We start from the raw sequence: 13,635 nt of genomic DNA, 5'->3' as shown, positions 1-13,635 counted from the left end.
AATCACAGGCACTAAAGAGCACTCTGTTAATCCTGCCACCAAAGAGGTACCAAATGTGAGTTTCTATTAGCTCCCAACTTCTGTAAGCAGACGCTAATTTCGTCCTCTCCCCCTGAGAAAGAAGCTTACACGGGTGAATAGACAGCAATTATTTAATCCGCCCAGGAAACAGGAAAACAGAGGCTATTTCTCCAACTACCCACAGACGTTATTGTGCAAGTGAACACCCCAGCAGTAGTTGAGAGAAAGAAGGAGGGAAAAGAAACGAACAGTCGCCCGGTACTCACCGCAGCTCTTCCACTAACTGGCCAGCCCCAGACTCCCACTTTGGGTCCCATTCCCAGTTTTTTTTGAATACAAACACATGTCCAAGTTGTTTGGATCCTGTTGCTGTAGGCAACCAAACAGCAGAGCGAGCTAAGGAAACCACACCCTGTGTCTGAGCACCGCCGGGGCTGGGCTAAGGCAGGGGACTCGCACTCAGACCAGCCTCCGACAAGGGCAGGTGAGCAGCGCCCCAGGCCCACCAGCTCTCCAGACACCTGACGACTGAAGCCAAGCAGTGACAGTCTTGTGCGAAGACAGGTGCTTGGGACAGTCATGTCCCAGTTCAGAGATTTACTGTGACTAGAGAACGGTTCTTACCGGCACTTTTCCCCCAAAAGAGAACTGGGGTGTTCCCTTACATAACTGGGTTAGAAAGGAAAAGTGGAGACATGATGACACCAGGGTCCATCTCCTTGAACTACGCACTGTTTACTTAAGGCAGCTTTTAAACTGTCTTTAGCCAGCCCCCGTGTACACCGGAAAGGGCGCCTGTCACAGGGATAGAATGTTGAAAATCACTCTCCTTAATTCATTCTTGCTGGCCTTTCACATGTCACATAAAATCCTTGTCTTATTAGCTCTTCCATATTGAAACTGTGCACTCAGCGAAGATTTACTTTCTTGTTTAGAGCTGTGTAGAGAAACCAAATAAATCTCCGGTAACAGTAAGTGCCAGGAAATGAAATTATCAGTGGGTCCTAAATGCCATTTGGCAGGAAGTCAGAATTTGTAAGATTAGACAGCGCTGGCTTCCTGCGTGGCTAGAGACTATCTTCTTGGACCACATTTGAAAATCCCTCCTTCTCTCTTACCAAAGTCTCTATTTAGAGTAAGTCTGAACCCAACTCATTTTAATACCACTCTCTCTCTCTTTTTTTTTTTTTTTTTTTGCCGTACGCGGGCCTCTCACTGTTGTGGCCTCTCCCGTTGCGGAGCTGTACAGGCTCCGGGCGCCGGACGCGCAGGCTCAGCGGCCATGGCTCACGGGCTTAGTTGCTCCGCGGCACGTGGGATCTTCCCGGACCGGGGCACGAACCCGTGTCCCCTGCATCGGCAGGCGGGCCCTCAACCACTGTGCCACCAGGGAAGCCCCAATATCACTCTCTTTTGATGTCATTCAAAGAAGAAATGGATTCTAAATATTTCTGTACTAGAGTACCATACAGAGACCCACCTAAGGGATGGTTCTGTCTCATGGTATTTCTGAATCCTAGCTTTATGGTAAAAATACAGGTACTTACGTCATACAAAAAAACAAACTACCAGAAGACACAGTGGATTCCATTTAGAGCTTTTGGAGAGAAGGAAAACCGCTGTGGTTTCATACTACCAGAGAGATCTTACCTGCCAAGCCTTTCCCGCCTTAAAACCACATACTTTCAAACTACTATTCTACCAATGCCAAGTTCTTCATTGGTTATTTTTATCGTTCTAGAACACGACTCGCCCAAGAGTTTCTAGGCATCCACACGATGAACTAATCCATGGCTTAGCAATGAACATGGCAGAACCAGAGAGTGTTGAAAATGGAGTCACCGAATCTGTTCACCACTTTATCACACCTACAGTGCAGGGTCGTAAAACCAAGCAGAAGGGAAATTCAGTGAACACCACTACGGAAAGCCCCACCACTTGGTGTTTTTGAGTCCCAGCTGTAGGCATTATTATTTTTTCTTTCTTCAGTATGAAAAGCCCAGGGTCATCTCATATTCCCCGCCAATGTGTACTTAAACCCAGAGAGTGTGTATCCAGATGAGTGACAGATTTCAAAGGGCACACCCTTTAGAACAGCTTTCCACAGCTGCCTCCAGCCTCTTTCATGTGTGTGCGAACACTTACTTGTCAAGATAAAATAGGCACTTCTAGGAATGCAGGCTTTATTGCCTAAGAAGTAAACAGGCTGGAAATACTTAAAGCATGTTAACAATGTCGATGTCAAATTCATGAACTTTAGTACCTTTTTGCAATAAATCCAGTAAGTGGAACTTTGGGCAACGGGAGTGAGCTTACCTTGTGGTTTTCTAACCTTATGATTATTTGGTCCAAAACTATTTCAAACCTTCACACAGTGTACTTAGGAAGAAGCTGGAGTACTACATTCCTGCTGATGAGATAGTTACCACATCAGACCTCTGCATAAAATATCGACAGTGTGCAGAAGAGCAAAATATTTCATTACTACTTATCCTCTAAGAGATTAACAAGTCTAAGAAAACGGCTTATAGATGACAACGCTGACAGGTTCCTAAAAGACAGCAAATACCCTGATTCGTGGGCTGCACCAAGTGAGCCACAGTTAAGCACTGACTTCACGAGGAGAGAGAAGCTCTACGCTTCCCCTTCTTTCCCCTTGTTAGAAATAAAAGAATAGAGACAAGAATGAAGGTGGCATTTTTACCTCCTCTTTGGGGCTCTCTTTAATCTTAGTGAATGACATAGACTTAGGTGAGGTGTATCTCCTAGGGAACAATTTTTTACCCCCTTAGCATTTCTAAGTTCATGAAATACAAAACCTTTTAACCTCCCCAAACTTCCAGATCCGTTTGCCTTGACCTATTGCTGTTATCTGGGAAAGGGCGTCATCAATCGTGAGATGAAACACTGGATACATACCAGTAGGACACTACTTCCCTTCCTGCCTTTGTCCAGGACATGTTTGCCCCAGGGAAGCTCTCTGACTAATCTTTTTTTTTTTTTTTTTTTTTTTGTGGTACGCGGGCCTCTCACTGTTGTGGCCTCTCCCGTTGCGGAGCACAGGCTCCGGACGCGCAGGCTCAGCGGCCATGGCTCACGGGCCCAGCCGCTCCGCGGCACGTGGGATCTTTCCGGACCGGGGCACGAACCCGTGTCCCCTGCATCGGCAGGCGGACTCTCAACCACTGCGCCACCAGGGAAGCCCCTGACTAATCATTTTATAACAAAGATTTCCGTTTTAGAAAATCAGGGGGCAGCGCCTGTGACCCTAAGGTGCTGATGTCTAACTGACAGTCCTTTATAAGACTTAGCCGGTTGGAATGCAGTTGGAAATGTGTCAAATTTTAGGTATTTATTCCAAGATGGTAGCCTGATTTTCTTGCTATGCCTGCTTCAAAAGACACATCATTCTTCACTTAATAAACAAGCTTCCTCTTTCAGAAGATTCCTGAAGTACATCCAACATTCTAAGAGGGGCCTATATAAACCTCAGTATCTCAATAAAAAGTTTTGGCTTCCGATTTACTCATGTACACATACAAGAAATATAACACTGCAACATCTGGTTTTTCTTGTTTGTTTTTTTGATTTTTACTATAAACCTCATTAGAGAAGATCCAATTTGTATCTAATAATCTTGTTTCTGCTTTATATGTATTCTCTCGTGGATTTCTTGCTAATCTTCATTTTTCCCCTCCTGCCCAAGTGGCTCAAAATAAGAATACTTAGGGAAGAAGTGAGTATTATTACTAGGTAGCATTTTTCTCACTATGTGCTTTCCCTGAGTGGTATAATGTACAGTATAAACAGTGAACAGCAACTCAAATGGGAAAAAGTGCAGGTTATTTCTGGTCTGTTAATGGCTAAGTGCAACATACCAGGACGTTAGTCACTCCACGTATGAGAACATTCAACACACGGAACGAAGCCTTCGCTGATGAAAGGGAGGCTCGCGCAGCAGTCGCGCCTGCGCACCTGGAGGCGCCGCCCCACGTGGGGGATAAACACCTGCACAGCTGCGACAGGGAGGGGCTCACGAGTCACTGAAAAGTGGGCTTTCAGAGGATTTCACAGAAAATCGGAAAGTGGTTTTTCCCTTACAAACGGACCAGGTAACAGTTCCGTGTTATTAGCGACTTCGCCGGTACGCTGCGTTTAGGAAAACCCCCGCCAACTCTCCTTTGGCTTTTGCTGGTCACAGGTAACCCGGTTTAGATGACACCCGGGATCAGGAGGGCTGCACAGAGATGATCAAACGAAACATTACGTGCCCCTGAACTTAGCCCGGGCAGATCCTATCCCAGAGCCACTCTGTCCTGACACAGGGCTTTTCTGAACGTCGCACACAACACGTGCGGCACGTTCTGCCTCTCACACCGTAGAGAAAGGGCTTCTGACCTGGTAGCCAACACAACATGCGTTTTCAGCTTTTCTAGTTGTGGCACGGTAGCAGGTGGTCGTTTGGTGGTCATTAAAAGTACAAAACGTTCAGTTTCACCCTAGACCAAGGCTTCTGACTACCACTTCCCAGTTACTTCAGGAAGCCAGTCCACCGGGTCTGCTCCCCTCGCCCACCCATTCCCGTCACATCCCTGCCTGGAGAGGATGCTGGGTGACTTCCCTGCCCTCCCACCCACCCCATCCTCAACCTAAAAGGCCAAAGGGTAAAGGAATGAAATCTGCACAACTTTGCAGACGGTAAGTGTTCAATGACAAAAGGATCAATTCTTGTCCTCTCAAGTATGTGGATGGCCCCTGAAAATGGATTCTCATCCATCCAATTATCCGAGCCTCTATTGTGTCCACACAAAGTCCATTTCAGGGTACTGTGGGGCTTCCTTCTGTGAGCACTTCTTTCTCAACTGCTTTCATGGACCTACGAACCTAACGTAACGCAAGATGACAGTTCCTGATTTTAAAAATCATCTAGAAGGTGTCAGTAATTTGTCTAGTCACGGTTACAGCCTCCAGATTTACTATAAGAATAACATCGGGATTTGGTGCACTTTAAAAACCAAGGTTGGGCGTGTTATAAATATGTCACCTTTGAGATACATTTCCCTATTCTGTCATTTGGTTAGTAAATAAAACGGGGAGTTAACGTGAGTTCAAGGTCCACTGGAACAACTGCTACAGCTGACTGTTGTCTACACCCAGAGAATATGTATGTTGGCCGATCACCACAATGTCAGGCGTGTGGTGCCATGTTTGTAAAATGGCTCCTGGGGGGTGGGGAGAAAAACAGACGGCTCTTGAACCCTTGGGAACAGGGAAGACATGGCACACTGATTCATGAAAGCAGTGCATTCCATCACAGCATATTCGTCTTAAAACAACGAAAGAGAAATTTCTCAAAGTATTTCCACTGTTTAAGTATTGACAGGCAAAAAAAAAAAAAAAAAAAAAAAATATATATATATATATATATATATATATTACTGGCAAGCAGTTACAAGCTTTCAAAATCAATTTTTCCAAAAGACTGCCGCTGATAATCATAATAGTTTGCCCCTTAATCTGAAAGCTGGGCCAAAGTGCCTGGTTGCTAAGAAAGGGGACTGTTGCTTAGGCAGAGGGCAACGGAGCCACGGCGACATCGCTGGCTTCGCAGGAGAGAGTGGCAGCAGGCTGACTCCAGAGAACCGGGCTTTCTGGGGAAACTGGCGGTCCTTCAGTCCCTATCCCGGGGGAGTCTTGCCCATGGCCCAAGGGCTTCCTCGGTGTCAGGAAGAGTCTCACGGTAATGACGGTCTAGAAGTTCCGAACCTTTGCCCCTTTTTCGGATCAGAACAATTAATAACCTATGTGTCATATCAAAAGTATCACAGCAATTTCTTCAGGAAGGAAAGAGACGGCTCAGCAAAGGAGGAGATGTGGTTAAGTCAGTATGGACTTTCTTAGTTATAAGTCTTCCTCCTTCCAGCTCCATATTCGATTGACCTTTTCTAAACACTTTAAATTCGATTCATAGCACTGTCAGGATGAAGACTTGTATCTTATAAATAACAAAAAAATTCCTAAAACAACAAAGAAAACCTCCTTCCTCACACAATCTCTTTCAGCTTCATAAGATGTCCTGGAAAATGTACAATACAGTAGTATGTTTATACATTAAAATAAATAAGGCACTCAAACTGCTGATTTTACTTGAATAAGAATAATCTTTTGTCTTGGAAACAGCATTCGAAGAAGGCAAGGACAGAACAGAGACGAGCTACGATTTACTATTTATAGACAAGGCTAAAATCATTTCGTCGGAAAGTATCTTTTAGACAAATCATAAGATTCAGTGCCCAAATAAAACTGTGCTTCCTAGAAGATAAAGAATATGCAGCTTTTACCTGAGTGTCTATGGGAAGCCATGGCTTAGAGACCAAGTTCAGGAGCGGCACCTAGACCAGTCTTCCCTCAAGCCCAGCTCATAAGGCTGTGGCTCAGTTGTGAACATACATTTAAGGGGAAGCGGCTAACACAAAAATAACCAAGAGCAGATGGCCCACCCCTCCCCAGAGATCACAACCTTAATCCCACTAGAAAATTCTTAACCATTTTAGGTGATCCAAGGGAGAAGAATAGGACCCAGTAAAAATACCAAACACTACATATAAATACCTGTGGGGCTACTCAGCATCCAAATTAGCTCCAGAGCCAGAGAGGCCACATAGAAAGTGATCCCTGTACCGGAATAAAATTTGGACTCGGCCCTGGCATACCTTAACGCTGAGCCACCCTCATTAATCCACTTTATATGCCTAAAGAGCTTGCATTTGGTCCTTTGAAGAATTCATTTTTGTGCCGTTAATGATAAAAGTAACTATAAGAGACAGACTTGTGCTACCAGTGTAATTAAAAGGGATTAGACAGCATGAATATACAGATCAAGGCATTATCTCTGTCCTACTTGGTCTGCACCAGAGATCGGGAGAATACTGAAGACAGCAATCCTAGCCTCGTATCTCCTTAGCGTCAGAGCAGAGCAGGAGGGAGACACACACGCCCGCTATGAACACCAAGGAAGAGACATGGTCCCACAAACGGAATCTCTCGCTTTTCACTGTCAGGAACAATGAATGTAAAAATATGGACGAAAACATGGCGCCCTAACATGTTGTAACAGCTCAACAGGTCATCCACTGGCCGGAGGCTGGTCATCAGGATGGAGCTCTAGGAGGGGCCTGTGAGTCCCTCCCCAACCCCCGTCCGGATCCTTCTCTAGCCTCATCCCTGCCCCCCTCGCCCTCATGCCTTGCTGGCCCCTGCACCCTCCAGATACGCCCCACCTCAGGGTCCTGGCGGCCATCCCCTCAACATGGAGCCTCTCCCAGCTGCTCCTCTGCTTCCTTCGAGGCTTTGCTCCAAGTCACTTTCTCAGTGCCGTCTTCTTTGGCCACCCTGTTGCACATCGCAAACATGCTCCCCACCCCGGCTCTCCCTACCTCTTCCCCAATTTGTTCCCCGCGAAAACTCTATGTTGAAAAAATGAATTAAAAGACGTGGAAAGTGTTAATCAAGTCACATATGAAACGGAAACGTAGCCCCACATGGAACCCAAAAGTGGCTTCAGCCATTGAACCTCAAGGAAAGGGGACGACCTGCGCTCCGGGTCAGGCCATGTCTCGTCTAGCGCATGTCACTGGTTTCACCCTCTTCATGCATCTTCCCCCCAGGCTGAGGGCCGGGGTCATGCTTTACTTGGCTTCCTGATCCCAGAACCAGCAGGTAAGCGATACACGCTTCACGATGAATGAATCAATGAACTTCCCGGCTCTTATGCTCTTCAAACGTTTAATGGAAAGTTATTCGAAATATATTTTGGACCCTTAAATGTAAAAATGACTAAGAACACAGCAATATTGTTATATACGGGTTATACGAAACATACTCAGGAAACACAGCTGAACTGTCTTGGATTATTAAAGTATGGTATGCATCCAACTTAAAAGAAAAAGAGTTATTCTAAAAGATAGCTAAAACTGTCAGTAACTCCTAGTTAGCTGGAAAATGATGTAACAGTAAAACCCCGGACGTTACAGGCAGATTTATTACATGTCAAGAAAATAAAGATTAAAAAAAAAAGGAAAGAAAGCCTGGGAAAAGAAGGGAAGGGGCGCTGCGCTCCCACCACGCCTCCGCAGCCTTTCTTATCTCGGCTGATTGCGTTCTGGCAGGGAGACTGGCCAGTCTGAAGGACGCCACGCCCCTGAAACAAACTCAAACTTTTCACCCAGAGGAAACGCTCTTAGTTTACTAGAGGATTAACCTTTACGAACCCTAAATTTTCGGTTTTAGTGAGGTGCATTTTTAGGTACACCTGAGTTTTTTTTTTGTTTTTTGTTTTTTTGCGGTACGCGGGCCTCTCACTGCTGCGGCCTCTCCCGCCGCGGAGCACAGGCTCCGGACGCGCAGGCTCAGCGGCCGTGGCTCACGGGCCCAGCCGCTCCGCGGCACGTGGGATCTTCCCGGACCGGGGCACGAACCCGCGTCCCCTGCATCGGCAGGCGGACTCTCAACCACCGCGCCACCAGGGAAGCCCGAGCTGAGGTATTTTTAAACGCCCCTCTCGCCGTGCCACGAACAATAAGCTCGGCGCGCCCAAGGCTCTCCTCCAGGAAGTGAAAGGTGACAACAGAACACGGACAGACCGAGAGCCATACAAAATGAGCAAATACACCTAAATCTCTTTTGCCCGAAACACGAGAGAAAACACAAAAACAAGAGAACTGCTTTCTGACCGTTCATTAATTAGTCAACTCCGACAGGCCGGTGTGGGCCGGGAGCCTGGACGACGACAACAGCATTTACTCTGCAGTCTGCGCCAACCAGGTGCAGTCGGCCTTCCGAGGAGCTTCACGAGGTGTGACCAACACCTGCTCTGACATCTGTCCCCACTGCCCATGTCCGCAAGTCACAAAGCTGTAACTTTCACAAAACCAAGACAGAGAAGGCCCTCTGTCAGCTGAAAATCAACTTCTCAGTAAGAAGAGTGGGGGGCTCAGTGGTTCCGAAGCTTTGACGGTCACTCAGCGGACACCCGAACGGGCACCGCTTTCATCAGCGTCTGAGCCACCTTCATTCCGCATCACCAGCAGGACGTGTACCAGCATCCCTAATAATCACTGTCCTGTTTACAAAGCACCTTCCTACACTGCTGGTGGAGCTGGCTGGTGTTTCATGAACAAATCGCTTTCGTGTGTGAAGGCCACACTTCGGGCCTTCCGGCCTCCCCTGCTCTCGCGAACATCAGAATGACCTGTCAGTGAGTGCTGTGCATCGCAGCTCCTCGGGCCCCCGTCGCGTGGGGACCCCTGAGGCTCCGCTTGCCTCAGCATATCTACACACTCTTGTCCCCCAACCACACTGCACTTCCACTTAACCTGCCTTTGGCTCCAACTGTGGAGAGTGCCGCCCCACGCATTCGCTGATGTTATAAGAGTACTTGCTGAACACGTGTCCTACCGTGCAGTGCAAGATATTTTGCTGGTCACAAAGAATAAGGGACAGTCCTTCCTTTGCGGTGTACCAAGATCGACATACAGACGACTAGCAATGCAAGGCACAGCACGGCGAGTGCGACCACACAGATGGGAAGTGGTGTCGAGATTTATCACAGGCAGAGATCACATCGGGTTTGGGGGACCGGACAAGACTAGATGGCTGGGACGGTATGTGCCCTGGTCCCTGAAGAACGGGGGATACTGCAGCACACAGAGAAGGGCAGGGGCCACTCCAAGAAAGGGTACAGCGCGAGCAAAGGTACGAGCAGGGCAGGGCCCGCTCCAGAGGCAGGACGCAATCCCCTGCGGGCGGGAGCGCGGGACGAGAGCGTGGTGGCACACACAGACACGCGCAAGGGGAGGGCACAGCCTGGCAAGGAATGGCGCAGGCACCAGCCTGAATGAGGGCACTCAGGGCAGTGGGCACGGAGAGGAGAGCTGGAAGGGACACTGTGGGGCAGGACCAAGAGGACGGCTTAGGGGAGGAGCCGTGACCCCTGTGAGGTCGTGATTCTGGGTGATGGGGACGCGACGGGGGACGTGGGAGGCGGAGCCGCTGTGGGGAAAAACGGCACTTTATTTTGGGCTTTATAAGGAGGTTCTTCGGAGATGTCAACAACTAAGCCCCTTTAATAGGGTCCAAGTTGTCAAGCCAAGAGAGAACCAGGGATGAGGGGGAGGTTCCAGTGGAATCATGTTTGTGGGGATTCTTGCCCTGCAATCGAACCTCAGAATCTCTACCTCACAAATACCACCGGGAGGATCAAACTTCCGAAGTTCAAAGGGGTGCAACCTAAGAGTCGAACATGACAAATTCAGTGACCTAGTTGGCCCACATCTCGGGAGTTCCTCACTCACGGCTTGGCTTGTGGTCACCCTTCTCCCGACTGCAGTTTTCTTCTCCCGAAGAAATCTGAAAACGTACTCAGGTTCACTTACTGGCTGTGAGTCGCCGCCAGAGGCAAGAGAAGGATAACAAGCTAGAATGGAGTCTTTGTGGATGTATCAGTGGTTTCATCTTAGTTTTTCTCTTCCATTCTTCTTCTCCTCCCCACGCCTACTACTAATGCATTAACACACGGCAAGTTTTTTCTCGATATAACTTCGTCGGACTCCCCAGTCCCCCCACCAACAATCTTCCCGAGTGACTCCAACTGCGCGATTAAGGCACCTAGTCATGCACCGAGACACGGTGTGATTCAACGTTGAGCTCTCCAGAGTATTTCTGGCAAGAAAAAGCCCAGGACAGCTTCTGCCATCTCATGTTCCTGTCAACCTTCAGGGTGGGAAAGAGTACTTTTTCTTACCGAGCAGCCGAATTTTGCATAGTCACCGCTTAAGTGTCACAACTCAGTGTCACAACCAGTCAAAGAATAAAACGAGGGGCCCCCCCCAGAACCACACGAGGGGCAATTATATCAGGTAAGGCCCGAATGAAAGCAAACCTGGAATTCTGCCTCCCCAAAGGGCCTCTGAATCTCGGAGCGAAGGAAAGGGTGGCTGTGAAAGGGGAAGACCTGTTACAAATGAGATAAAATACGTGAAACAGAAGACCCTGGAAATGGCCAAGCACCTTGCTAGTGCTAATTCACTCCAGGGAAGGCCTGTTCATTTCACAGTTCACCAGGGCTTAGAAAATCTCCGTGTAAGACTCAGAGATGAAGCATTTTAAACACGTGCCGTGGCCTCTGCCATTTGATTTTTTGAAAATGTCATTCCATGATTAGTAACTAATTTTAAATGTCTCCTGCCCCCAAAGCCTGCCCCTTCCTATACTGCTCCTAGACTCTTGCCAAGACGTAGGAACTGTACCAAGCACATCCCAGAGATATTTCTGTGGGCTTCTAACCAGAAATCACCACCAGGACAACATGAACAAATGACTTTCAAAGTTAGCCACCACGATGATCTCAGATTTAAAAATATATATTTGAAGTGGCACTTAAAAGAGGAAATAAAGAGAAAGCGATAAAAGAAACGAAACAGAAATCAGTAAGAGTTTTAGAAGGCAATACAAATACAGAATTTCAGATCAGAGGGAAACGAATATTTCATGAAACGGAGAAGCCTGTAGGGATAAATCTTTCTCATGTTTTAGGTGTTAAAATTCTCTTCCAGTCTATTTCTACCACCACCACCCACCTGTGATATATCTGTTTTATTTCCATGTTGCCATGTGCCATGACTCAAAACACCCTTTCAATCATGCTAACTCCTGGCATTCACCAAGCCCACCTGTTATGGACATTTCAAGCCTCTGATAGATGCTTGAGAGCTAAACATTCCATGACCCTAGTCTATAACTTAGCCAGCTGATCAGTATCCATAACAGGACAGAACAGCAAATCAAATAAGCTTCCATCTCCTTATTCTTAATTCTGCTACCTGGGACCGACTGCCTTGACCAGAGGTGTGATCATAGTAACTCACGAGCCCTGCTTTGGGGTGTGAGATCTCAACTAGTAACATACGACCTGTGCTCATGTACCAAAGGACCGGAATTACTACATCCCCCTCATTATGCACTGGCGCTTTCAACTCCGAAACAGGGGAAAGCCCCAGAATTCAGGGTAGAGGTTGGAAACATGAGCGGTTCTGCGGGGTTGGTCATGGGGCACAGAAGTGGGTGTGGGAGCACAGCGGGAGGAAGGGCGTCAAGCTGTGATCTGGGCGTCACTCAGGAAGTCTAGATCTTGTCAGGCAACAGGGTTGACGGTTTGATAGCAGGGCCGATCGCGTTCCTGGAGGATCGAAAGCCTCACTTGGTCCCCATCTGCCAAGTTTCGCCGAGGGCCATTATTTGTCTGCCTGACCCAGGAGGGTGCTGGTCCGCGGCGACTCACGTCTGGGAGAGCAAACGTGAAGAACTTTCTGTGGAAAGAGCTACCCTGTTGGCGACGACAGGCACTATTACCGGAAAACTCAGTGGCGAGACGGAGTAAAGGCCAGTGCGCCCTGCCGTGAGGTTACTGCCCCTGTCAGTCTGTGCACGGGGAGGGCGCGGCACGGGGGCACAGGCTCCACCTTCACCAAGACCGCATGATGACAGAGTCGGAAGCGACCTCAGAGGCCTCATCTTACGGACGGGAAAACTGAGGCCCAGAGACGGGGGGCGGGGGGGGGGTGACTTCCTCACTGCGTTAGCAGCAGCTCCAGGTCTGGAACCCGGGTGTCGGGCCGCCCGAGGCGCCGCTCCGGGCACGTCACGCTGCCGCCAGCAAGGGCTCTGCTCACGACGCCGGAAAACCTGCTCGCGGGTTTATTTATGCGCAGTGGGGGTCACGGTCCCTTGACCTCTGGTCATCATCGGCAGAGGCTGGGTGCCTGAGTCACCGACACCGAGACTAAGGGACACCTCGTAGGTTCTCTCACGCTACAGCCAGGGTCTAGTCAAAGTGACCGTACACTTCAGCCGAGCTCAGTGGGAAGCGGCAGCCGCTACGGGGCCGAGAGGGCAGGGCCCGGTCGATGGAGGAGCAGAGGGTCTCCCTGAAACGGCTGACACTCCAGAAGCACGAGCGAGTCGTTTCAAAGCTCTGGAAGTCAAGCAGCACGTTCACCGTGCCAGGCGGGCAGCACACGACCAGAACGACAGGGACACGAGGTCCAGCAAACACAGCCCAAGAAGCAGTCTGTAGCTGGAGTGGCAGAAGCCACCACAGGTCACGCCCTCGGAGAGATTACATCACGTTCACCTCAAACTCCAACATTTCCTGTTGGTTTTCCAGCAGTGTGACAAATGAACAGTGACGGTGATCACCGCATTCAATGGAACTCAGATGAAATGGTTTAGACTGGACCATGACTGTTTGTTTTTGAAGGCTTCCATGAAAGAAATTCAAGTCTTAACTTTATACGAGATTGTCTGAGCAACCAACACTGTTCTAAGACAAATAACATAGAATTTGCCCTGGGTTTAATGCGGGGTTGTTTCATGAAGTTTCAGGGGAATACAGCATAGTGGCTAAGGGCATGGACTCTGGAGCCAGAACGTCTAGAATCAACTCCTGCCTCCACCACTTAGTGGTTGTGTGCAAGCAAGTATTACTTAACTTCTCTGTGACTCAATTTGCTCATCTTTAAAATGGGGATAACAAGAGTACCTACCTTAACAGGGCTG

The 13,635-nt window shown here is 48.4% G+C and overlaps 1 protein-coding gene across 9 annotated transcripts in view; it reads right to left on the bottom strand.

Moving 5' to 3' along the window:
• Nucleotides 1-13,635, bottom strand: part of FHL1 (four and a half LIM domains 1) — a 61,428-nt gene that overhangs the window by 5,515 nt on the left and 42,278 nt on the right. For 3 of the 9 annotated variants that reach the window (XM_032619295.1, XM_032619300.1, XM_032619305.1), the window contains exon 1: nucleotides 6,363-6,478. The exons of 5 other annotated variants lie outside the window; for them this stretch is intronic. In XM_032619295.1, coding sequence (XP_032475186.1) covers nucleotides 6,363-6,384 — 22 coding nt within the window. In that variant the 5' untranslated portion in view covers nucleotides 6,385-6,478. Of the gene's footprint in view, nucleotides 1-50; nucleotides 103-6,362; nucleotides 6,479-13,635 lie in introns of those variants that run through there. One more of the 9 variants, XM_032619303.1, reaches the window with a different exon arrangement.

Source organism: Phocoena sinus, chromosome X (genome assembly GCF_008692025.1).
Source record: "Phocoena sinus isolate mPhoSin1 chromosome X, mPhoSin1.pri, whole genome shotgun sequence".
NCBI lineage: Eukaryota > Metazoa > Chordata > Mammalia > Artiodactyla > Phocoenidae > Phocoena > Phocoena sinus.
The sequence above is the reverse complement of the archived record's forward strand: the minus strand, read 5'-3'. Positions and strand labels throughout refer to the sequence as shown.